At 43.0% G+C, this 26930-nt stretch overlaps 1 protein-coding gene across 3 annotated transcripts in view; it reads right to left on the bottom strand.

Annotated features, from left to right (window-relative positions):
• The window catches only part of LOC103349679 (uncharacterized), a 170017-nt gene that overhangs the window by 98238 nt on the left and 44849 nt on the right, over positions 1–26930 (bottom strand). For all 3 annotated transcript variants that reach the window (XR_011388800.1, XR_011388801.1, XM_070074418.1), the window contains exon 5: positions 15569–15700. Coding sequence is in view for 1 of the 3 variants with exons in the window: in XM_070074418.1 (XP_069930519.1) it covers positions 15569–15700 (132 nt within the window). In the remaining 2 variants the exon portion in view is untranslated. The remainder of the gene's footprint in view (positions 1–15568; positions 15701–26930) is intronic.

Below are 26930 nucleotides of genomic sequence, written 5' to 3'. Positions count from 1 at the left end.
TATTATCTAGAAATTCTTTGAGTTGTTGATTTCCATGTTCATTCCATTGTGGTCAGAGAAGATACATTGTATGATTTCAACTTTTTGAATTTGCTAAGGCTTGCTGTATGGCCTAGCATATGGTCTTTCCTAGAGAAAGTTCCATGCACTAATGAGAAGAATGTGTATTCTAAAACTGTAGTCTCAAAAGTCCTGTAGATATCAGTTACATCTATCTGGTCCAGAGTGTTGATTAATTCTGTTATTTGTGGATTATGTAATTGATCCGTCCATTGATGAAAGTGAGGTGTTGAAGTCCCCTGTTACTATTGTATTAGAGTCTGTGTTTCCTTTTACATCCATTAACATTCTTTTCAATAGCCAGGGAATGTAAATAGACCTGTAATTGGGTGCATATACATTTATTGTAGTCACATCTTCCTGTTGAATTGGTCCCTTAATCATTACATAGTGCCCTTCTTTGTTTCTTTTAACAGTTTTGTGTTAAAGTCTATTTTGTCTGATGTTAGGATCAGCTCAATTTTGTTTCTGTTAGCATGGAATATCATTTTCCATCTATTCATTTTCAGTCTTGTATATCTTTGTTATTGAGATGTGTTTCTTGTAGGCAGCAAACAAGTGGGTCTTGTTTTTTTAATCCATTCAGCCAGTCTATATCTGAATAGATGGGTTTTCTTTTTCAATCCATTCAACCAGTCTGTATCTTTTTACTGGAGAGTTGAGGCCATTTACATTCAAGGTTACTACTGAATATTAACAACTTGGCCTTGCCATTTTTCCATAAATATTCCTATTGTTTCCTTTGGATTTTTTTTGTACTTTTACTGGGGGATTTTCTGCCTTCACATTCTTTCATAATAATGGCTATCTTTCTGTGTTTCTCTGTATAGCACATCCTTAAGCATGTTTTGTAAGGCTGGTCAAGTGGTGACGAATTCTTTCAATTTTTGTTTGCTATGGAAGGTCTTTATTTCACCTTCATTCATAAATGAGAGCTTTGCATGGTACAGTATTCTGGGTTGACAGTTATTTTCTCTTAAGGTTTGGACTATGACACTATGTTCCTGCCTAGGCTGTATGGTTTCTGATGTGAAGTCACTTGTGAGTCTAATTGGAGATCCTGTGAAATTAACCTGGTGTTTCTGTCATACACATTTTAAAATCTTTGCTTTATGTTTTACTGTGGAGAGTTTGACTACAGTGTGTTGTGGTGAAGATCTTTTCTGGTCATGACTGTTAGGAGTTCCATGTGCTTCCTGTACTTGGATGTCTCTTTCTTTTTTCCAAATTGGGGAAGTTTTCTGTAATTATTTCACTGAATAGGCCTTGTTATCCTTTCTCTCTTTCCACACCTTCATGAACTCCTAACCCATATATTGGGTCATTTGATAATATCCCATAAAACTCCAATTTTGTTTTTAAATTTTCTTTTTTTTTAATTTTAATTTTTTTTTGGACAGGCAGAGTGAACAGTGAGAGAGAGAGACAGAGAGAAAGGTCTTCCATTGCCGTTGGTTCACCATCCAATGGCCGCCACAGCCGGCAACCCGCACTGATCTGAAGCCAGGAGCCAGGTGCTTCTCCTGGTCTCCCATGGGGTGCAGGGCCCAAGCACTTGGGCATCCTCCACTGCACTCCCTGGCCACAGCAGAGAGCTGGCCTGGAAGAGGGGCAACCGGGACAGAATCTGGCGCCCTGACCAGGACTAGAACCCGGTGTGCCGGTGCCACAAGGCGGAGGATTAGCCTATTGAGCCATGGTGCCGGCCTGTTTTTAAATTTTCTAAAAATTTCCTCTTCCCCCTTCCCTTCTCCCTATCCACTTCCCCTCCTTCCTCCCCCCCCCCCCATTTTTAAAGAGTTATTTTATAATTCTTTAGTGGTGACCTTGAGGATATCAAGTTCTTTGAAGTGAACTATTGAATTCCATGTTAATACAACAATGCACCTAATTGGAATCCATAAATTTCAAATGAGAGCTTTTGATGCATGTGTTTTAACTGGAAAGCTCATTCGTACCCAGGTAGGAAAAGGGGCAAATTCTAAGACCCATATATAATTGATTAATTAAACTAGGTAACACATTCATATGAACTTTAATAAAAAGTGAGTTCATTCATTCCCCTTAGCTGTTGTCCTCTATCGTTGACATTGTAGAGGAAGCCGAGAAGAAAGCAGGGCGGCAGAGCATATTTGCCCTTTTTTTTTTTTTTTTTTTTTTTTTTTTTTTTTTTTTTGCTGTTGCTGTAACAAGAATTCTTGAAGCTGTTGCTTTCCAAGAAGAGGTAAGTTTGGCTCACAGTCCTGGAGACTCAAGAGCCTGGTGCTGGCATCTTCCTGACCCTGGTGAGGGCCTAATTAGAAATGGCATCTTAATGGAAGGAGCACGTGTTCAAAAGAGATCTTATGGTGAGACAGGAAGGCAGCTGAACTTGGGTTACCACAAGCTGCTCCTCAAGGCCAGCATGGATCCTTTTGCAAGGCAGTGCCCCCAGTGACCTTGCCACTGCCCCACCTCTTGGCACTACCACACTGCGGACCCAGCCTCCAGCACATGGTAATTTGGTAAACAGAATCAAGTCAAATCCAAACCAAGACTGACTGAGAAGAAAGAACAGAAGAAGGACAAGAAGGAAAGGAAGGAGTGAAGGTGAAAGAGCGGGAGGAATTTTTATTTTTTTTTAACAATAATACAAAGTCTCTCCGTTGTCCCACAGCAAGACTGAAGTAGCAAACAGTACAGTCAGCTTTAGCAAGCTGTTCTCTCTGAGAAAATGATCAATCAGTATCCTGCATGTGGTCACCTGAGATGAAGTTGAGATTGATTCGTCAGTTTCAGGGGCACTCTGTGGCTGCCTGGTCTGTCCCAGATGAAGAGGAAGTAGCCAGGCATGGGGCCCTGAAATAACAGGCATGATAATAGCCTGAAATTCCTCAGGTTTCAAGGGCCTTCAACCATAATCACGTTTCCTTCCTTGCTTCTAAAAGATTATCTTTCTTAGTGACCAGCAGAAAGTTCTAGAAACATCAACAATGACAACACCCAAGAATCTAGCTTCATGACTTATTTTCTGGATGTATGGTGGCCCAGTGATCACTATACAACTGGGTAATAAGTTACTCTAAGAGTCAGTGCCATAAAACAACCATGGATTTTGCCCCTGGGTTTTGTTCGGCTGGGGTATGTGGAGAAAACTGTGGGGAGACCGAGGCCTCACTCTATGAGGTCTGGGGCTTCAGCTGGAATAGCTGGAGGCTGATATTAGCTGTTGTCCATGAATCTATTTGGAGCTGTGGGATTAAATAACCCTGTGTGGCCTCTACTTGTGGCCTAGGTTCCAAAGGTGAGTGCATGGGGAGAGAGAGGTAGGGGGAAAGATTGCAGAAGGGAAGGAGAGACAGAAAGAGAGAATAGTAAGACAATAGGTTTGACTGGTGTTAAAACAGCCCTAAAAATCGACTAGTGCTAGAAGGCAAATCTCTTTGTCTCTTCCTTTTATGAAAAAGTTTTACTTATTTATTTTCATTTTATTTGAAAGTCAGAGATTTTTCATCTGTTGGTTCATTACCCAAATACCCACAACAGCTGGGACTAAGACCGGCTGAAGCCAGGACCCCAGAATTCAGTCCAGGTCTCCCATGTGGGTGGCAGCGACCAACAGCTTGAGCCATCAACTGCTGCCTTCCAGGGTGCATGCACATGATCAGGGAGCTGGATCAGAAGTTGAGGAGCTAATTCTGAACCCAGACACTCTGATATGGTATGCAAGCCTCCAAGCAGTGTCTTCATCCCTGCACCAAACACCTGTCCCTCTTCGTTTCTTCTTCCGAAACTGATTAATATATTTCTAGCTTCCTTGAAGTCTGAACTGTTAAAAGAGAGGTTTCTTATACCATGAGAATCATGATATTGCCATTTGGTGTTTGGCTGCCTACATCTTGTGTATCTTCCTCCTCGTGCAATAAATATTAAGTTCCTCCCAGCCACTGTGCTTGTATTTGAGGAACCAGTCTCGGTGCTTTTTGCCTTCATTGCATTTTTTCTAATACCTCCTACAGGAAGGAGGCTCCCTCTTCCCTGCTGCCCCAGGGCACCGCATCTACACCTCCTGTGGCCATTTTCCCTGTCCTCCTGTGTCTGTGCTTATTTATCTCCACGACATTTTCCCTACTGAGGAAACCACTGGATGGAGAGGTTGAAGATGGTAGATCTTAGCATTTCCTACTGCACTTAAGACAGGGCCTTATATTTAGCAAGTGTTGACTAAATATTTAAATCTTGGCTGCAAAGTCTTAGGAGAGTTTATGTGATGAAAGTGTCCCAGAGCAATGCTTACAAGTGTGTTTGGCTTGGAAGATTATGATTGAGCTCTTTATAACCAAAATTCTTGTCCAACCTCAGAGGTTCTGCTCACACTGTGTTCACGGCCTCTATGTGACTGGAACCCCTGGAGTCCACTACCCCATGTGAGTGGGGTTTTCAACTGCAGTATAGTAGAACCTTCATTATGGTGGGGCTCAGCCCTTCACAATGTATGTGTATCCTGAAAGCAAGAGGCATGGAAGGGAAACAGAATAGAATGATGAGGAGCATGGCTGTGGGGCCAGCTCTCTTGGGTTCTGTGTTGCCCTACTTAGTCTACTACTGGAAAGGACAGGGCCCCAATGCTGCTTTCAGTCCCCCACAGCATTCAGGCAGGTCACGATTCTGCTGGCCAGCTCTCAGCCAACCACAGAGCAACAGGGCGATAAGATGGGGGTAATAGCCTTGTCCATTTGTGCTCATTGAGGGTTTCCTGCAGCCTTCAGTCTCACCGAGACCTCCTCAGATCTGTGCACTAGACAGAGGCTGCTCCTCCCCAGTCCTTCCTGCCCTCTGTGCTTTCACAGATTTCAGGCCTGCGTCTCAGACTGAAGCCTTCCCCTGCCCACTCCTCCTGTTCAGCTCCCTTTGTCCTCTACAGGTATTGCTCCTGGTAGGTCTCACGCATGTCTAATCCCACATGGGTGCTTGCTTAGCAGAGGACACAGGTTCAGTCCAAGCCCTTTCCTGTATAACCTCAACAGGTGGCTATGAGCAAGTAATGAAACGTCTAAAAATTTTGTCTCAATTTCTCCATTTGAAGAAGAGGGGAAGTATAGCATGTGCTGCACGTGGCTGCTGTGAGGGCTGAATTAATCCCTGTGTGTAAAATGTTTTGAGCCACACCTGTGTAGTGAGCATGCTATGACTGCTGTCCTGAGTAATTCTGTGCCTGACCTGAACATTTGATCGTGTGTGATGAATGTTGAACACCTTTTAGAATGAGGCTTGGGGGCCTGGCTTTGTAGCAGAGCAGGTTAAGCCGCTCTTTCTGACGCTAGCATCTCATACTGAAGTGCCAGTTCAAGCCTTAGGTGCTCCACTTCCAATCCAGCTCCTGGCTAACGTGCCTGAGAAAACAGCAAAAGATGGTCCAAGTGCTTGGGCCCCTTCCACTCATGTGGGAAACCTGGCTATACTTCCAGGCTCCTGGCCTGGCCTGGCCTGGCCCAGCTCTGGTTGTTGCAGCCATTTGCGTGTGAACTAGTGGATGGATGACTCTCTCTCTCTCTCTCTCTCTCTCTCGCTCTCGCTCTTGCTCTCGCTCTTGCTGTCACTCTCTTGCCCTCACTCTCGCTCTCCCTCCCTCCCTCCTCCCCTCTCTACCCCTTTCTTTTCCACCCTGCCTTTCAAATAAATAAATTTAAAAACAAAAGAAGCCTTGTTATTTCTTCAATTGTCAACAAAAAGTATTCCTGACTCTGTCATGTGGATAACATTAGTTCCCCATCTCTCATTGTAGCATTCTTCAATCTCCAGATTGACCTGCAGAATAATAGCTATATTTTGTAGCTATCCTAAGATAATTTCCCAAGTTCCTAAGCATCGTTTTATATAAAAAAGAAAGAAAGAAATTTTGTTAGTTAAAGCCAAATCCCTTGACCCTGCCTATATTCACCTGTTCTTACTTTCTGATGCTTTGGTGACAAAGAGGGATTGTTCTCTCATCCTGTTTAGGATGATTTAGAAAAGTATGTCTACTCATTCTCCTTTGCTGTAGACTAAACATTCCCAGTCCTACCAATGCTTTCCTTTGGATCCTCATTCCCAAACTATCCATCACTGTGCTCTCTTTCCCTGAATGTTCTCCAGAGTTCCAAAGAGCTGAGCCACACGTTGAAGAAAGTTCTCCAAAAGAGGGCGACGCGGCTGGAAATAGAAGCAGCAGGAAGCTTTGCCTGCCTCTCCCCTGGGCCTGCAATGAATAAAACCTAAGGATGGCTGTTTTCCCTTTAATTTATAACTTCACTTCATTGAGGAGAAAGCCATAAATTCATAAGGCATTAGGGAGGGGGGCCTGTTTGTTTTGGATCTGGGTATAGTTAATGTAAGAGAAGTTCAGTACGGAAAATTGCTATTCCGAATTGGGAAAAAATGCAATTGTTTATCATTGTTAATAGCTAATTCGAAAGTCTTTTAGTCTTATTTAATTCGTGTAGCACCTGCTGGTGACTGTATAATAGAGAGCTTTTCAGAGTCCAGACCCTAAAACATGCTGTGAAGTATCATTTAAAAACAAACAAAAGGCCTACCAGTTACCCCAGTGTGTGGTTACATAAGGCCCCCTATTTGGCAGTGAAGCTATGTTATGGTGTCAGCAGAAAAGCCTTAATTAGAATGCTTTGTTTTGATCCTGTTTTTACGTGAGCACTACCTTTTGGGTTGCTGGTCCTTATGAAACGTGCCTGTTTTAATCTTTTTCCCCATTTATGAAGACTGCGTGTAAAGCAGAATTCTCATGGCCACCGGAGTCCTGATTTGTAGCTTTCACTGGCAGAACAATCACAAAGAGGATGTGCAGACTGACTGGACAGTCAGTGACAGGCTGGAGCCCAGGTCACACGATGCCTGGCACTGTGTCAATGACGCGAATCTGTGCAAATGAGTGGAAAATCTTTAATTTCACACACAGAATCGTGGAGGAAAATGATGGGTTTTCAGAGACAGGCCAAAATCGTCCCTAGAAATTGTCCCCTTCCTTTGAGACATGAGGATAATCCAGAGATACTGCCCCAGTAAGCTGAGCTCGGCTTGCCTTGCTTCATGCAGATTCCAAGGCTGGATCTTATCTCTAGATAAAATACATGGAAGATACCCCTCAAAGGGGTAAGTCGGAGATAAGGACTCCCTGGATTAGGACAACAAGAGTGTAGCAGGGCACAGGAGGCCCATAGGTAATGAATCCTAAGGCTCCCTGGAGCTGTGCTATTGGAATAGCTGTGCTATTGTTACCCCAAACTAACAGAGCATTGAGAGTGAAAGTTAATTTGACATTTTCTAAGACCCCAAAGTTAGAAAAAAAAAATGGGACGATATGTGTGCTCTGAAAATACAAAAACAACAGAAACTAAAACCAGAATAAGATTTAACTATAAGTAGCTAAATTGCCCCCTCCCCCACAATTTCCCAGCTGTCCTGGATTTCTCTTATCAAAGAACACTCTGAAAGGCAATCAGTGGACCACAGGGAACAAGACCTTGCGGCTTAAGCGTTGGCCCATTAGCCCAACTCGGTTTCACTCATCTAAAAATCATGCTGAAGCTGTGTTGGAACATCTTCTGCCAATTATCCCTGCCCCCAGGGTCGACCAAAGCTGGAAGTGGGAATACAAATGCAAAGCAACCAGGAGTCACTAACAGATGGGTAGCCTGGGAGTAACAGGGCTTGGAGTAGGCGGACACGTTCCTGTCCCCATCGAACAGACCTTAACTCTGGTCTTTGCTCATCCTGTAGTGCTGCCTGGAGTGTGTGGTAGGTGGGAGGGCCTCCCGGGTGGGAATGGAGAGGCCTGGCCTCAGCTCTGACACAAGCCGTGTGCTTCTGGACTCGGATTCTTCAGGAGTGAAGTAAAGGGCTAGGCTAGCAGGTCTCTGTATTCTTGTTTTCCTAGAGTTGCCATAACAAAGCACAGATTGACGGGGGGAGGACTTACAAAACACACGTTTACTTACTCACAGGTCTGGAGCCCGAAAGTCCCGAGATTGAGATGTCATCAGGAGATAAATAAGTCTTTAAAGAATGTCATCAGGGTTGGCTTCTCTGGAGCCCCTGTCTTTGGCTCGTAGATGGCATCTTCTCTGTGGCCCCACATGCTCTCCTCTGTCGGTGTCCCAATCTCCTGTGCTTCCAAGGACACCAGTCACAGCCCACCTTCATGACCTGAGTTCACTTGACTACTGCCTTAAGACCCAATCTCCAAATACAGTCGCACACTGAGGTACTGGGGGGTAGGACTTCAATATCAATTTTGGAGAGGACAAAACTCAGCTTATAACTGTCTCCAAGGTGCCTTTCAGTTACAGGGTTCTCAGACTTGTTCTCTTTCAAGTCCTGCCTTTTTATTCACTGATTTTCCCAATTTTAACAAGGAAGATCTGGCTTGCTGTTTATTGAAAACATTGCAAGGACTAATGTTGTACTTTTAAGTTATCTGTCATCTTCATCCCTTTTAGTTAACACTGTTCTATAGGGCCAGAGAGCACCATTCAAGAGAGTCTGTAGATAAACCTGAATTTTCTGTACTTTTTCCAATGATGACACCATCGAGCCTGCGGTCAATGGATCAATCACCATGAGAATTTTCTAGGATTTCTTTTGGCAAGGCCACCAATAGCTCCACCTTTCACTGCCTTCAGGACTAATCTCACATGTTGGCTATGTTCTTCCAGATTGCAAGAAACAAAATTCTTCTTAGATTATTTTAAATCATGTGTTGTGGGTTTTGGTTTTTATTTATCCATAAGGACACAGAGGGAAAGTAAGGACAGAATCCCAGCCAGCTTCAGCAAAGCTTTCTAGAGAATGGTACAGAGTTCAGGACACCACACAGCTCCAATGATCTGACCTCCTGCCTGTCACTTACCATCTCTGTAAACTGCACATTTAGGCCATGAAGATGGACTTTCACCTCCCTCTTCATTGACTACAGTGTAGCTCCCACCAATACTGTGATATTTAGAGGGAAAATGTTCTCAGGGTGACCAATGCCTGAGACTAATCTTTGGATTTAAAAGGTATGGCTACGATTTTTCGGTAGGGTGATAGAGAATAGGAACTAGCCCTGCACTTGCCCAGGAGGGCATTCTTAGGGGCAGGATCAAGTGAGAGCTGAGGTTTCAGGAAGAAAACAAGAAGCAAGAAGCATCATGAGACAGCAGTCTTACTTGTCCAAGGACACTGTCCAGCAATGAGAGGCTCATGGAGGATGTCAGGGGCTCACCTTTAGCAATTTAGCTCACCTTTAGAGGAAGTGACAATTACAACAGGAACTCAACAGTGAACAATGTGTGGGAAGCCAGGCAAGATGAGCCTGGTGTTGTAGGGTTCTACCCTGGGAAAATCCAGTTTCCAAAGAGCCTGGGTAGGGGATTGGACGAGAAGGATGGTGAGGTAGAAGCTCAGAACAGATGTCAAGGCAGAAGCTCAGACCGTGACTCCAAGCATAATCCCTGGGGATGAATCAACCCACTGAGTGCCACTTCCAGGTGCTCATCTCCCAGTCCTGTGTTGATACTCCAGGAAGTTATGCAGCCTCTCAGTGAAGAACCTTAAAAATCAAACCAAGATGGAGTGACTTAAGCTAACACTATTAAAAACAAGAAGTTACCTTTGCCCCAAATAAAAAATTAAAGTTTAAAATTACAGCCCTAAACTTTTTCCCCCAAAGCTAAAATTAGGTGCAGCTATAAAATAAGGGACCCTATGCTTAGCTAGTTGCGACACTTGTGCCTGGCTGTGCTAAGACCTAACCCAGTTTGTATGCCTCCTAATACTCAGATAACGGTGTGGGAAGCGGGACACTGCTCTCCCACAAGGGGAACAAAGGGAGCGAGACGTTGTCCCCCCTCAGGGTGAACAAGATGGTGCTGGCAGGGAAAGGAACTACTAAAGAAGTAAACAACAAAATGGCAATGAGGTGCACGCCTCCCATGTGATCCCGTAGCTGATTGGATAGAAGACGCATGCCCTTCACATGATCAGCTCGCGGATTGGACTGCTGTGTGCATGGACTCTATAGTGCTTTTGATTGGTCGCTGTGGGTATGTAAATCGTGTGGCTTTGTACTGGGGGTGCTCTCTGGACTCCCGAGTTCAGGAGGCCCGTCTGTGCAGATGCCAAATAAATCCTCTTGCTTTTGCATCAGCTGGTCTGGAGTCTGAGTCTTTGGGGTGTGCCTCTCGACGTGTTAGCATCCTCACTCTGAGGGTCTAACACTCAGGTCCAGTGTCCTCAATTTCAAGATAAAGATGGCAAAAGTGCCTGTTGTGCAGATTTGTGCGCAGTAGGTGCCGGCCATTATTATAGATGCAGGACCCTAATGGATAGCTCTGGTCTGTTCCACCCCACATTGGTAATAAGTGTTTCAGGATGAAACACGGCAACTGGGGATGAGTCACTGCTCACTACAAATCCCGAGTTATACTCTACATTTGTACGTTTAGGTTTAAAGTTGCTGGAGCAACCTAGAGATAGTTTGGGAACTAGAATGGACTGAACCTGGTGGTGTGGGGAGGGAAAGACAGAGTGTGGAGAGGTTGTTTGGGTGTGGGATGTGGAACTCAGAGACAGTTCTCAGAAAACTGTGAAGTAAAGCTGGGAATGAGGCAGCAAAGAGCACAAGAAGAGTGGCAGTGGCCCCTTCTTTTACAGGCACTGTTCTACAAAGGTGGCCCCTGTTGGGACAGTGCATGAAACCCACTTGTTGTCCATCAGGTCACTCGAGTTCTTGGTGTTGGATAGAGCTTTGTTAGCACTTGGTCAGCATTCACACAGGGTCCAGCAAACCTCCCCCAGAACCTCCTCATAATTACAGCTGCAGAAGACAGATTCTTCTCATAAACACCACTGGGTGTTTACCTTTTCCTCCACCTCCTCCTCCCACTTACAGAGGATGTGAAGTTTCCCGCAGCAGGGGCCAAATACCAAATATATACTCCCCTGCCAGGGCCAAGCTGCTTGAAAGAGGCCAAGAAAGCAAAGATAATTGCAGTGTCCTTGGGTCAACTATCTGCATCCAGGTGGTCAATGTTTGATCCTGATCGTTAGCACCCTCTGTTGTGTCAAAACAAAAATTCCTTATGTAATGGGGTAATTATGCAAGGCTTCAGTTTACAAAATTACAGGAAAAGGGCATAGCTCAGGGAACTGTGTGGAAGTCTTCATACACAGACGTGGATGGGGTTGGCCTGACTCTGAGGACATTTTAATGTGGGCAGGTGAAGGGGAGGCCTGGGGAATACTCTACCTTGTTCTAGAAAGGGGGAAGTTGCCTGTTATCCGTGATAGCCAGGCAGGCATCCTCTCCAGGGTGTAGCAGGCTTGTCACTGCTTCAACCTCAGATCCACAAGGCCACTTTGGGGAGCCAGGAGTGCTGCACAGGAGTGTGTGCATGGGAGTTCCCGGAACTAGCTGGGAAGGATGGGAGATTTCTGAGGCTCCATCGCCAGTGGGCTGTGGTTAAGCAACAGAAGCTCGTCTTTGTGATTCCTGGTGGGTCATGGAAGAACACACGGCGTGATGAGATCACAGGTACAGGTTAGACAGGAGCATGATTCTCCTGGCTTACCCGCCACCTTTGTATCGGGCTTGCCTTTGTTTTAATGGCGGACACAGTAGGTACAGTCTGAGGAGCTGAAGCCTCACTTTCTTCACCAGTTCTCCTTGGGGCCGACCAGCAAGATGGCAGGTCAGCTAGGGTTGGGGGAAAGTCAGTGTTGAAGGTTACCTTCTGGGCATTAGATCTTCAGAGCTCAAACTGTCCTCATGGTCTGAGCTCCCCGCCCCCTTTGACTTATGCTCCACCAGGCTACAAAGTCTTGACCTCATGGTAAACCCTTGACGTAGACGAACCTGCTTTATTCTCGGGACCCCTGCTGTATTAGCGCCCTGGAAGTCAGTGCACCAGCTTAGGGCAGCAGCAGCCTTCAGCAGTCACAGAGACACGGAAGACTTTCCTCACAAGGGCGCGTGCCAACCTGCTCAGGATACTGTGAAGGGTTATGGGGAAAGTCTGCTTTGGATGTGTCAGGAAAAGGGGGATCCTTGCAATGTATTTGTTTCGGGCAATTAATTCATTGTAGAAGATTCACTTCCCAGATTTCCTGCCACCAGCATCACACTCCAGTTAATCCTGTGTATACAAAATAAAGAGCTAAAAGAAATGGAAATTTAAAAGTTTAAAGCTAAAATGGTGGTACGGACGCTCTCTGGGATCTTATAAATCAGTGTTCAGAGAACTGGCACCAATCAGAAGGTAACTGAGACCCAGACAGTGCCTTTGTCACGTGTCGAAAGCAAAGAACAGGCTCAGCGTCTTTCAGAAATCATAGCCCTGCAGATCTCTTCTCTTCAAGGATTAAAGAAAATATTACCTGTTCTGCATTTACGACCAGGAAAAAAATAGGATTTTCTTGTCTTTTGTCTGCACACCCAGCCTGCGGCAGAGTCATTCACCAAAGCAAGCTTTCCTGTGTTTTATAGTCTGTTTGGGAGTGGTCTCTCTCTCTTATTTATGCGAGCATCTTGGTTCTGAGGCCCTTTTTCTATTTTGTCAAGTTCACTGCTTACAAGAGACAGTGAAAAATTAGGGGCTGGCTCCTCCTGGTGTTTGGTTAGAAAACTACACCTCCATGTCTGAGGGTTCTCTGGTCCAAGCGGTTTGCTCTCTAGTTTGTAGAAACACACTTTAATCTTTTTTTTTTTTTTTTTTTTTTTTTTTTGACAGGCAGAGTGGACAGTGAGAGAGAGACAGAGAGAAAGGTCTTCCTTCCTTTGGTTCACCCCCCAATGGCTGCCGAGGCCGGCACGCTGCACCGCGTGCTGATCCGAAGCCAGGAGCCAGGTGCTTCCTCCTGGTCTCCCATGGGGTGCAGGGCCCAAGCACTTGGGCCATCCTCCACTGCCCCCCCGGGCCACAGCAGAGAGCTGGACTGGAAGAGGAGCAACCGGGAAAGAATCCGGCGCCCCAACTGGGACTAGAACCCGGTGTGCCGGCGCCGCAGGCGGAGGATTAGCCTATTGAGCCACGTCGCCAGTCAGAAGCACAGTTTAAAAAAAATTATTAAAACTACTTGAACAGCAAAATAACAAAACTACCCAAAATGACCAATTAACGTACTCACTAAGGACTGTGTGTACTATTGTTTTAGTGTCTACTGCTATGGAATGAATCTTCTCAAACACTGGGGCTTCAAAGGACAAGTATCCATTTGTCTCCCACAGTGTCAGGGGCTGGAAGTTTGGGAGCTGTTTGGTTGGGAGGCTCTGGCCGGCTCTGGCCAGGGTTCTCTCTCTCACGAGGTTGCAGTCAGTGTATGGGGTCAGGGCAAAGCTTTGTTCATTCACAGGTCTCATTGCAGGGCTGCTAACACTGGACCTCCTTTGGTAGGAACCTCTCGGGCCTCTTTCTACCTCTGTGTAGCTCCTCTGAACAGTTTCTCCAGTGTGGCCAGACTTCCTCCATCTTGGTCCGGGACATCCAAGGTGGTGTCCCGAGAAAGCAAGCCAGGAAGACGCAGTATTGCTTTTCATGTCACAGCCTCGCAAGTCAAAAAGGGTTACTTCCTCTGGGTTCTGTTGATGGAGGCAGCTGCAAAAGCCCACTCGGGTTCATGGGGCGTGAGCTTTACCACCACCCCTCAGTGTCACATCAGAAGAACATGTGGGAGGGCACCTACGTGTGTGTGGTATCATTATAAAAGTACAGTAAATCACCACTCTTTCAGTTCATTCCCCCCCAAACCATATGAGGTTGCTACGGTCATTATCCCAATTTCTCAGTTAAGTGAACGCGGTCAAGAGGTATTAAAAGTGTTGTCCAAATGCCCTTTCAGTACCACACGATGTCATCTCTACTGTTTTCAACCTCGGCCAGTTGACATTCTGGGCCAGGTGTTCTTTGCTGGGGAGCTGTCCTGTGTGCTGTAGATTTAGCACCATCCTTGGCTTCTAACCCCAGATACCAGCAGCACCCTTCGTCCTCTTGGTTGAATCACCAAAGATGTTGCTCAACATTGTCCAATATGGAGGAACGTCCAAAAGTTCGTGAAAATGTAATTAAAAGATAAGCTGATTTTGATGCAAAAGAAGAAGAAGAAGAAGAAGAAATCGTGCCTTTCAGAGATATTGAGAAATTCATGAAAAAATGTGGACGGTGAAAAACTATGCCTGTATTTCAAAGTTTTTTGCAGCAAATCAGCTTATCTTTTAATTCTATCTTTCTATGAAAGTTTTGAAGCATTATTAAGTCTCCAGGAGACGAATTTGTCCCCAGTTGACGACCACTATTTTTGGGAAAGGAAGTGGTGTCTGATTATTTACTGTCAACCAAGGAGAAACTCTGTAAAGTTACTGTTATGTTGTAGGTGATCCTTATGTTGCAACTTACCTATGTCCAGTTTAAAATGTTAATTCTATAGGTTATAATCTTATTGTTTTTTTTTCCAGGCAGAGTTAGACAGTGAGAGAGAGAGAAAGGTCTTCCTTCCATTGATTCACCCCCTAATGGCTGCTACAGCTGGTGCTGCACCAATCCAAAGCCAGGAGCCAGGTGCTTCCTCCCGGTCTCCCATGCAGCTGCAGGGACCCAAGCACTTGGACCATCATCCACTGCCCTCCCGGGCCACAGAAGAGAGCTGGACTGGAAGAGGAGCAACCGGGACAGAACCCGGTGCCTCGACCGGGACTAGAACCTGGGGTGCTGGTGCAGCAGGCGGAGGATTAGCCTAGTGAGCCGCGGTGCCGGCCATAACCTTACTGCTTCATAGAGCATTCACCAGTTTCCAGCCACCTGCATCTTACTCACTGACTATATGTCACAGTTTTTTCTCTCCTTCTCTGAACTGTCATTGTCATCACGTTGGTCCCCTCATTAATAGCTTAAGGGAATCAGTGCCATGTATGTGAACACACACACATACACACACACACACATACACACACACACACATCTTGGCAGAAAGCAGAGTGAGACTTCTTTCCAAAGGATAGGTAGGGCAGCTGCTCAGATCCCTTCACAAAAGAACCTGCAGATCAGTCATCAAGGTACCTTTAGGTGACAGCCATGGCTGCAGTGCCTCTAGTCACTCATAGCACTTGAACTAAGGTCACACTTTTCCAATGAATGAGCACAGGGCCTGGCCATTTCTGTTCATCTCCACTAATAGGCAGTCTATTAGAGCTCCATCAGAACTCCTCTAGTAGGCAGTCTTGCTCTGGAGCTCCCTGTTGGGGTAGTTGGAACCTTCATAAGGTGGCACTGTTCTTCCTCACCTTTCATAGATGATGAACGTGTATCAGGGCCTGCACCTGCCACAGAACTGTTTCACACTTCAGGCCCCACGCAAAGCTGGCAGCCAACCTGTCAGCCGGTGTGGGGCTGGAACAACATATTCAGCTGCAGCATAAGCTCCTTCCACAACTCAGAGAAGTCTTCCAGGTGTTGTGATTCCGTCTTTGAGGTAGGGCAAATGAAATGGAGCCACTTACCTTGTCCACTGGAGGCGCTATCTCTGCATGACCCTGATCACTGGGTTCCTGGAAGACATCACGGGGAGGCAGGTTCCTGGTTCTCAGTTCATCTTCTCTTAGCAAGGCCTGCAGCACAGCAGTCAGCTCTTCCTATGTATGACAAGCATGACGTCATAATGTGAGGGATGAGTCTGATGATCCTGGGTTCTAGACCACTCAGACTCAGAGGTTGCCTGAGTCACAGTAGCTCTAAGGCAAACCAAGAAATGAATATTGTGGCCTCTCCCACATGAATGCTAACTGTTCCCAATCTTTCCTAATCTGGATAGAAAAAGCTACATTCACCAAGTCATTGACCACATACCACGAACTTGAGGCCTACTGAATGAGCTCTACCCATTGTCCCACCTCTGACACAGCAGCTACCATCAAGACTACTACACGGTTAAACTTGAAGTCACATGTTGTCAGTTCCCAGGGCCCTTCTAGTTCCTACAGGGGGAAACTGGCCATTATAAAGAGATGTGAAAAGCACCCCCAGTCTGTATTGATTAACTTGGCAGGGGGATGGTTTTATGTATTCCCATTTGTTCTTCCCCACCATAATAACACTCAATGATTTTTAAAAAAATTATTTATTTGAAAGTCAGAGTGATAGAGAGAGGGAGAGGGGTCTGTATCTGCTGGTTCACTCCCTAAATGGCTCTAACAACTAGGACTGAAGCCAGGAGCCCAGGACTCCATCCAGGTCTCCCGCATGGGTGACAGGGGCCCAAGCACTTGGGACATCTTCCACTCACTGCCTTCCCAGGTACATTAGCAAAGAGTTGGGTTGGAAGCAGAGCAGCTGGGACCCAAACTGTTGCTCCCACATGAGATGCTGGCACCTCCAGAAGCAGCTTAACCTGCTTCATCACAGCACGGGCCCCAGCACTTATTTCATAGACCAAAGAACCGATGTGAAAGTTACTCCATCTGTTGAATACACCCATCCCAATTATACATGGAACTAGGGAAATAATCCCTGGGACGTTTCATGACCATGACTGCTGCTCTAACAAGAGGTCCATGGTGCTTTAGGTCTCTAGGTACCAAAGTCAGTGCAGCACCTGTGTGCATCAGTCTGGGTGCCTCCCTTCCCTAGTGCTTAGTCACTCAAGTAAATGGCCACAGGTCCTTCTGGAGAAGAATATCATAGTAGATACTTGTTACAATGCTGCAGGGCACTTCTTAGAGACGTGGTATGGTGTGTGGTCCTCTAAAATCAGTGGCTTTGGGGTCTGATAATTGGCTCAGGTCCAGGAACTGAGCAAGGCATCATGACTTCTTATTGGGATGACTGACATCAGCCTCCTGCTCCTCTGTGTTTGCTCCTCTGTTTGTTGTTGTTGATGTTGGGCAATACTATTTTTGGTTCTCACCTATTCTTTTAAGTTACTATTTTAGAATTTTGGATTAATATGTAATACTTGTACATTTTCCTGGGGTATCGTGCAATCTGCCACCACATATTCACAACATAAACTCATCATACACACAGTTAGCCTTTCTAGTTCCTTGTCTTTTATTTGTGTTTGAAGCCTACCTGCTCATCTCTTCTTGTTCGTTTCTTTCTCTCTCTCTCTCCCCCTTCCCCCCTTATCTTTCTCCCTAAATTATTTATTTGAGAGTCAGAGTTACAGAGAGAGAGAGAGAGTCGGAGAGATCTATCTGTTGTTTCACTTCCCAGATGACTGCAATGGCCAGGGCTGGGCCAGGTGGAATCCAGGAGCATGGAACACAGTCCAGTTCTCCCATATGGGTGTGGTACATTAGCATGGAGGTGGATCAGAACTGGAGCAGTTGGGACTCAAACTGCACTCACATGGAATGCTGGCATTGCAGGTGGTGGAAGGGTTAAGCCACCTGCAATGCCACCACAATGCCATCCCCAGTTCTTTCTATAGAACATAATACATTGTCATGAACTATGCTCACTCTACCATGCTGTGGAACAGCAAAAACTCATTTCCTTTACTCAACTGCATTTTGGTACCCATTATCAAACCTCTCACACCCACCTTCCCCCTACCCTTCCCAGCCATTCAGATTGACTGTATATAATCTTAACTTCCACATATGAGAGAGAATATGTACTATTTGCCTTTCTTTGTCTGGCTTATTTCACTTAACATAATGACTTCCAAGTTCTCTTTAACAAAGGCACCAAAAACATACCGTCTAGAAAGGACAGTCTCTTCAATAAGTGGCCCTGGGAAAACATACGCAGAAGATTAAACTTTGAATTCCTGTCCTCTGCTCCCCACTCACCACCTCTCACCCTGTACAAAAATGAACTCAAAATAGATAAAAGTTCTAAATGTAGGACCTAAAATTATGAAACTACTAGAAGAAAATACAGGGGAGACACATCAAAATGTGCATAAACAGAATTTTTGAAGATTAAGACCCCAAAAGCACAGTCAACAAAAGCAAAAATTGACAAATAGGATTGTATCAAAATAAGAAGCTTAGCTCAGTGAAGGAAACAATCAATGAGTGAAGAGACTGACAGAACGGGAGAAACTTTGCAAACCGCTCGTCTGATAACGGAGTGATGCCTGTGTCTATTTTGTCTCTGGGGATGCTATGCTCCGTTATCGATCTCTCCAACTCCTTAAATTCAAGCGCCCTTCCATGTCTCTCTGACCTTCCTGGTTGTCACAGCCCAGTGCACTCTGGGCTGCTGGCTGCTGAGTGCTGCTGCCTGGTCTCTGTTATTTGGGGGCCTTACCATGTATATGAATAGTGATGACCTTGCTGTGTGACAACAGCCACTGAAGGTCACTGGTCACATCACCCTGATGTAAATGGGTGGATGGGTCTTCCTGGGGAACCCACTCCTGTCGTGGTGTTCTTGCCTCACATGGTATGTCTGTTTGCATACATCTTGTCTTTGTATTCCTTCCTCTTCCATCTACCAGGGAAATTCAGGCATTTTCATGCAGTCACTGGGGAGGAGTAGCTGGCAGGAAGTGTGGCTTCAGCATGAAGGCTGTGGTGCATCCCATGGGCAGCGGCTCGAACCACGGGTCAGTTATGCTTCCTGAACAAGAGACCCACATGACATATATATAAAAACATGACATCGTCTTTTTCTTTTTAAATTTCAGAACAACCCTTGTTGGAACATTAGTCAAAAGTAGCAAACTATTCTCTAGGTACTCTTATTTTAATAAAACTAAAGAGTTAATATTTGTCGAGCATTTATTATACGTCAGGTACATATTGAGTGCATGGTGTTACATTATCTCATTATGTAATTATTATTACTGCCAAGTCCACTTTACAGATGAGCAAATGGAATGTAGCATAACTAAGGAAATAGCAAATTTAAGTGAGTGAAAGAGGTGGAATTGGAACCAGATGTACCCAAGCCTGCAGATGCAGGCATTTTTTTTCATTTACTGTATCATCAGTGTTTCTTACTTTTCAACAGAGATATTTCCATATATCTTATTAGATTTATAGATAAACATTTCATGACTTTATTTTATTATAAATAACCCTGGTTTTTAATTCCATTTTTCAATTGTCCATTGCTGGGGCATAGAAATATAATTGATTTTTAATAATGACCTTGTATCTTGAGATCTTGCTAATAAATTAACATTTTTATAAAGTTCTTTACGGATTCTATGGAATTGTCTGTGTGTACAATACGTCTTTTGCAAGTTGAAATAGTTTCATTTCTTCCCAATCTTTATGTCATTTTATTTCCCTATTGTGCTAGCCAAGAATTCTACAATGATGCTTATTAGGAATGGTAAGGGTAGCTAACTTACATTTGTTTCAGTATGAGGAGGAAAGTTTTTAATATTTGACCATTAAGGATAAAAATTTTAGGTTTGTTGTATATGCACAGTTATATACATTTTTGATTTCTGAGCATTTTCATTTTTTAAAAACATCACATGTATATTAAAGTTTGCCAGGTATATTTTTCTTCTATTGATATAATCATAAACTCTTTCCTCCTTGGTCTGCTAAAACTGAATATTGAATTACTGAATATTGAATTACATTTTTTTATTGAATCAACTAACTTCCTATTCCTAAGAGAAACTCTACTTGGCTATCACATAGTGAAGGAGTTTATTTTATTTTATTTTATTTTTTTTAAATTTTGGAGCTATACTCATTAGGGATATTGATCTGTATTTTTTTTCTTACAATGGTTTGTCTGATTTTTCTGTCAGGGTCAAGTTATCCTGATAAATGGCAGAGAAGTGTTCTCTTCTGTCTGAAGACTTTGTGTAGAATTTGTATTATTTGTTCCTTAATTTGGTAGCATTTATTTATTTATTTAACTTTTATTTAGTAAATATAAATTTCCAAATTACAGTTTGTGGATTACAATGGCTCCCCCCCCATAACTTCCCTCCCACCTGCAACCCTCCCCTCTCCCGCTCCCTCTCCCATTCCATTCACATCAAGATTCATCTTCAATCTTCTTTATATACAGAAGATCGATTTAGTATATATTAAGTAAAGATTTCAACAGTTCACACCTACACTGAAACACAAAGTGAAGCTACTGTTTGAGTACTAGTTATAGCATTAATTCACATTGGACAACACATTAAGGACAGAGATCCTACATGGGGAGTAAGTACACAGTGACTGCTGTTGTTGACTTAACAAATTGACACTCCTGTTTATGACATCAGTACTCCCCCTAGGCTCTTGTCATGAGTTGCCAAGGCTATGGAAGCATTTTTTTTTTTTTTTTGACAGGCAGAGTGGACAGTGAGAGAGAGAGAGACAGAGAGAAAGGTCTTCCTTTTGCCGTTGGTTCACCCTCCAATGGCCGCCGCGGCCGGCGCGCTGCGGCCGGCGCACCGCGCTGATCCGATGGCAGGAGCCAGGAGCCAGATGCTTTTCCTGGTCTCCCATGGGGTGCAGGGCCCAAGCACCTGGGCCATCCTCCACTGCACTCCCTGGCCACAGCAGAGGGCTGGCCTGGAAGAGGGGCAACCGGGACAGAATCCGGCGCCCCTACCGGGACTAGAACCCGGTGTGCCGGCGCCGCTAGGCGGAGGATTAGCCTAGTGAGCCGCGGCGCCAGCTATGGAAGCATTTTGAGTTCACCGACTCTGATCTTATTTAGACAAGGCCATAGTCAAAGTGGAAGTTCTCTCCTCCCTTCAGAGAAAGGTACCTCCTTCTTTGATGGCCCATTCTTTCCACTGGGATTTCACTCACAGAGATCTTTCATTTAGGTGGTTTTTTTTTTGTTTTTGTTTTTGTTTTTGTTTTTTTTTTTTTTTTTGCCACAGTGTCTTGGCTTTCCATGCCTATAATACTCTCATGGGCTCTTCAGCCAGATCCAAATGCCTTAAGAGCTGATTCTGAGGCCAGAGTGCTGTTTAGGGCATCTGCCATTCTATGAGTCTTCTGTGTATCCCGCTTCCCATGTTGTATTTTTCTCTCCTTTTTAATTCTATCAGTTAGTATTAGCAGACACTAGTCTTGTTTATGTGATCCCTTTGACTCTTAATCCTATCATTATGATCAATTGTGAACTGAAATTGATCACTTGGACTAGTGAGATGGCATTGGTACATGCCACCTTGATGGGATTGAATTGGAATCCCCTGGCACGTTTCTAACTCTACCATTTGGGGAAAATCTGATTGAGCATGTCCCAAGTTGTATATCTCCTCCCTCTCTTATTCCCACTCTTATATTTAACAGAGATCACTTTTCAGTTAAATTTAAACACTTAAGAATAATTGTGTGTTAATTAAAGAGTTCAACCAATAGTATTAAGTGGATCAAAAAAAATACTAAAAGGGAGAATGTATTAAGTTGACATTTGAGCCTGGAATTTTCTTTGTGGAAGACTTCTACCACAAATTCAATTTATTTAATATATGCAGGAGCAGTTGTCTAGTTCCTGAAGCCATCTCAATAGTTTGTGTCTTTAAAGGAACTTCTCTATTTCATCTAAGTTTAGCAAGTGTATTTGTATAAACTGGTTGATAATTTGCTGTGACTATGCTTTCAAGTCTATGAGGTCTGTAACAATCTCTTCTCTTTACTTTGGATGCTGGCAATGTAAGTCTTCTTTCTTTTTATCCTAATTGGTGTGTCTCACTGTTGTTCCTGCTGTTCTCAGAAAGCTGACTTTGGCTTCATTGATTTTTCCCTATTATTTTTTTCTTTTTTAGCGTCTTGTTTCCTGCTCCTATGCTTCTTATGCCCGTTCTTGTACTTCTGATGGTATACTGAAGGTGGAAATTAGTCTCTGGTTGTCGGGTGCTTCCGTCTCCTCCAGAGCACTGGGGCAGCTGGGTCTCACCAGTGCTGACACACTGCTTTTCCTTTTCATTCCATTTAGAATGCTTTCCAGTTTCTGGTTCCACCTTTCCTGTACCTGCTTATTATTTAAATGTGATATTTGGTTTCCAAATCCTTGGGAATTTTTCCAGATAACATTGTTATTGAATTCTAGTTTAATTCTGTTGTAATCAGAGAAGATACTTTTTATTATTTCATTCTATTTAAATTTGCTGAGGTTTGCTTTATAGCTCAGAGTATGGTCTTTCTGGGTGAATGTCCCATGTGTACTTGGAAATGTGTATTTTATTGTTACTGGGTTGAGTATTTTATAAATGTTGATTAGGCCAAGCTGGCTAATAATGTTGTTCATGTATCCTATATCCTGAGTGTTTTTTTTTTTTGTCTAACTTGTTTAGTTCCAGGAGTTTCTGCTTCAAATATTTTGAAACTCTGTTATATACCCACTTACGCTTTCTATGTTTCTTTATATCTCCTTAGAATTTACCCCTTTATCATTATTTAATACCCTCCTTTATCACTTTTGTCATATTTTATCATTGTATTAATAGAGGATTTTTTTAGACACCATATAGTCAGTTTTGTGTCTTTTACATTTTTTATCCAGACAAGCTACAGAAGCGCCACGGTCAGGTTTCTCACCTGTGGGGAAATCACAGGAGTCAGCATGTTCAAGGTGCGGTGGACCAGCCCTGCTCTGGGAAAACCACCTCTGTGGTCTTGGTATTGCCCCTGCCGGGTAAGTCCTGGTCTCGTATTCTGAAAACTCAGTCTGACAATCTTTGCACTTTAATGTGTATGTAATTATCAGTTTGGTTGAACTTAAGCCCACCATCTTACTTGTTTTCTATTTATCCTGTCTGGTCTTTGCTCCCTTTCTCTTCTAATTACTTCTGGTTTTGCATAAATGGAGTAGTGTCATAATTCCACTTGGCTGTGGTTTAATTTTCCCTACCAAAACTCATGTTGAAATTTAATCCTTATTGTGAAGTGTTAGACGGGGCCAAGTGGGGATATTAAGAGGTGACTGGGTCACATGGACTCTGCCTTCGTAGATAGAGTGATCCATTCATGGATCAATAGATTAGTGGACTGATGCATTATTGATGGAGTGGTTTTGTTGTAAAAGTGAGCTCTCTCTGTCTAGCTTGCTCTGTCTCACCGTGTGCTGTCTTGCACGGTCTTAGAACTCTGCAGAGAGAACCCAGGGCAAGAAGGCTCTCATGAGATACAGCACCTCAATCTTGTACCTCCAGAACCGTGAATGGAATAAGCTCTTGGTCTTTATAAATTACTCTGTTGCAGTCAGTTATAACAACACAAAATGAATGAGGATGCATTCTATCTCTATTATTTTTATATCTATTTCATAACTTTTTAATGGCTACCTTAGGTTTGCTAATATGTATTTTTAATTATTCATAATCTTCCTTCAAACTAATTCATCCATGGTTTAAGGATCTTGCAACTATATACTCCCAAGTCCTTCTTCGCATCCTTTGGGATACTATTTTCATAAATTTGAGTTTTAAATATTCTACAGACCCAGAGCACAAGTTTACTATTTTTGTTATAATCACTTAATTATCTTTTAGAGCAGTTGTCCATTTTTAAATGTTTTTACACACGTTTTCATTTTCAGCATTTCTGTGATCTTTAATTCTTTGGGTACCACTACACTTCTAGTATGCTGATCCTTCTGCTAACAACTTATTTAACTTTTTTTTTCACTAGCACAAACCGGATAATAAATGATTCTTTTATCTTTTTTGCTCTAACTACTTTTTGACTTAATTTTAAAAATTAAATTTTTAAATTTTCAGCGGGTTAACACCCTTGCCTGAAGTGCTGGCATCCCATATGGACACCAGTTTGAGTCCCAACTGATCCTCTTCCAATCCAGCTCTCTGCTATGGCCTGGGAAAGCAGTACAAAATGGCCCAAGTCCTTGGGCCCTGCACCCGTGTGGGAGACCCGGAAGAGGTTCCTGGCTTTGGATTGGCTCAGTTCTGACCGTTGTGGCCATCTGAGGAGTGAACCAATGGATGGAAGACCTCTCTCTCTCTCTCTCTCTCTCTCTCTCTGCCTTTCCTTCCCTCTGTGTAACTCTGACTTTCAAATTAATAAATAAATCTTTTAAAATATATATATGTAGAATTCTGGTGGCCAGCATTGTGGCACAGCGGGTTAATGGCTTGGCCTGAAGCACCAGTATCCCATATGGGCACAGGTTCGAGACCCGGCTGCTTCACTTCGATCCAGCTCTGTGCTATGGCCTGGGAAAGTAGTAGAATATGGTCCAAGTCCTTGGGCCCCAGCACCCACATGGGAGACCTGGAAGAAGCTCCTGGCTCCTGATTTTGATTTCGTGCAGCTTCAGCCAATGCGGCAATTGGGGAGTGAACCATCGGATGGATGACCTCTCTCTTTCTCTCCCCGCCGCCGCCCCTGTGTAACACCGACTTTCAAATAAATAAATAAATAAATAAATATATATATAAATGTATATACACAATTCTGGGTTGATAGATTTTTTCCTCCTATTAATGCTTTAACTCTTATTTAAACTTGTTACTCATTGTCTTTTGGGCCGCATCTACTAGAATTCTTATTTGGACTGTGCTCAAGATTCTCTCCTTCTTTGGTTTCTAGCAGTTTGAATATTATTTGTCTAAGTGGACTTTGTTCTTTCATGTTTATCCTGTATGAGATTCTTTGTACCTCCTGGGTATGTATTTAGAAGTTTTTCATTATTTTTGCTAGTTCTTCAAATATTTTGTCTGTCTTATCCTCTCTCCTTGTCCTGTGTACGGCATATAATTCTCTTCCTCATGTCTCATCTCTCTCCACGAGCTGTGTGTGTGGCATGGAATTCTCTTCCTCTCATGTCTCCTTCTCTCCGTGTCCCGTGTGTATGGCGTGTAATTCTCTTCCTCTCATGTCTCATCTCTCCTCGTGTCTTGTGTATATGGCATGTAATTCTCTTCCTTTCATGTCTCATCTCTCTCTGTGTCCTGTGTGTGTGTGGTGTGTAATTCTCTTCCTCTCATGCTTAGACTCAGGAACAACCATGCTTTCCTCCTCATAAAGGTTAATCTTCCTTTAAATTCCAGACTTCTTAGTCATGTTGCCACTTAGGTATCTGGTGGATTTTCAAAATGTTATAAATTTATAATTTATCCATAGTTCTCTTGTTATAGTGGAAATGATTTTTTTCTTTCTGGTTTTGTGGGGAAAAATCTTAAAGGTTTAAAATCAGAGTAAGTTCCATAATCTATTAAAAATCATGAGTTTTAACTCACATTTCCCCTTGCAATCAGATACCACCTGGTCAATTGCCATTTTATCCATTTCATATGCATTTCCCACCACACACAAGAGACCTCTCAGTCTCTCATTATCATATATATATATATATATATATATATATATATTGTTGTCTAGACTACACAAACATATGGGAATCACCAAACCGTATATAACCCTAGGAAATGTAAGCCTATTAACTAGAGTTCAATATCTCTGTTCAAGGTGAAATTTACATATATTGAAATGCATAAATTATAAATGTTCTACAAGATGACTTTTAGAATTTTACATACTGCTAATGTCACACTCAAGTTTAACCTCTTAGAAGACTGTCTAGAATATCCTTTGTATGCAGCTGTGACATCCCTTTACTACACAACCTACTGCAATTACTTCTCTGTAGACTATATGCTTAGACCATGGACTTATTTAATAATGCGACTGTGCCTTTTTACTTTTGGGTCCTCACTTCTGAATAATATCTGATATACAATAAGGTGCCAATAAAAGTCTAAGTAAAGTTTAAGTAAAATTACATTTGAAAAACAGCCTGCAGTTTTAAATAAGAGAGCTGTGTAATTTTTAAAGCTAAGATCTTCTTACTACTTCTACTAAATTATCAGCGAAGAGAGTTGTGACGAGAACTGTCAAGACCTGAAAGGAAAAAGAAGGCAGCAGCTGGATGCCAATAAATCATTACGTTCCTGTAACTCTTTAGGGAGATATGAAAGTCTTTTAATCATTTACCAATTAGCCTTTGAAATTGGTGGGTAGCACAAGTTACTATTGCTATATTTATATATGAAGATCTGTTTTAGCAAAGATATTTAAAAGTAAATATAGGTTAGCTGTCCAAAACTAAAAGGGGGAGAACATCTTTGTAGTTCCTGGTTGGTATTCTGACATCTGAGATTTATTGTTTTCAGTGGTCTAAAGGCAGTGGGTAATCAAGTCTGTTGACAGATATTACTTCCATATCACTAACTCTCATGATGCGCATTGAAATTTGGTTATGCAGTGGCTTTGGGGTCATGTCTGAAGTTGCTTGGTTTTCCTTTAATTAACATCAGCAACGAAAAATAAATATACTCTTCTGGCTGTAACTAAATATATGTTTCAAATTCCTGTAGGCAACTACTGAAGAGCAGTTTTATGAAAACAGCCCTGGAAAGATGATCAGAACACCTGGATTCTGACTCTGGATTATCTATTTTTAAATTTTATTTAAGGTATACAAATTTCATGTATTTCATGTACACAGATTTAGGAACATAGTGATACTTCCTATTTGTCAGCTTGTAGTCTTAGACAAGATCATGCTTTCGGTTATAGGAAGACAATAAAGCTACTTCCTAAGGTTATTACAAAGACTAAATAAGGTGGCACTAACAAGAAAAAGGAGAAGAAAAAGAAGAGGAGGAGAGTAAGGTTATATTTATTTAGAACGTAACCATATGCTTAGGGCTCCAATTTTTTTATTTCATTCTCATAGAACCCTATGAGATGGATCTCATTATTATCCCATATGAAAGACGAGAAAACTTATTTTTTAGAGAATTAAATAGCTTTTTCAAGGTCATGTAGTCAGTAAAGTGGTTGAACAAGGACTGAAATCCCATTCTCTTTGATAGCAAAGTACAATTTTAACTGTACTTCTTGCCAAGTATATGTAAACTGCCTAAAAGAATGTCTCACATTTACAAGGGTACTTCATGGAAAACAGAACTAA

The sequence above is a fragment of the Oryctolagus cuniculus genome, chromosome 5, assembly GCF_964237555.1.
Source record: "Oryctolagus cuniculus chromosome 5, mOryCun1.1, whole genome shotgun sequence".
In the NCBI taxonomy this organism is placed as follows: domain Eukaryota; kingdom Metazoa; phylum Chordata; class Mammalia; order Lagomorpha; family Leporidae; genus Oryctolagus; species Oryctolagus cuniculus.
Note: the sequence above shows the minus strand (reverse complement) of the source record. Positions and strands in the feature narration are given on the sequence as shown.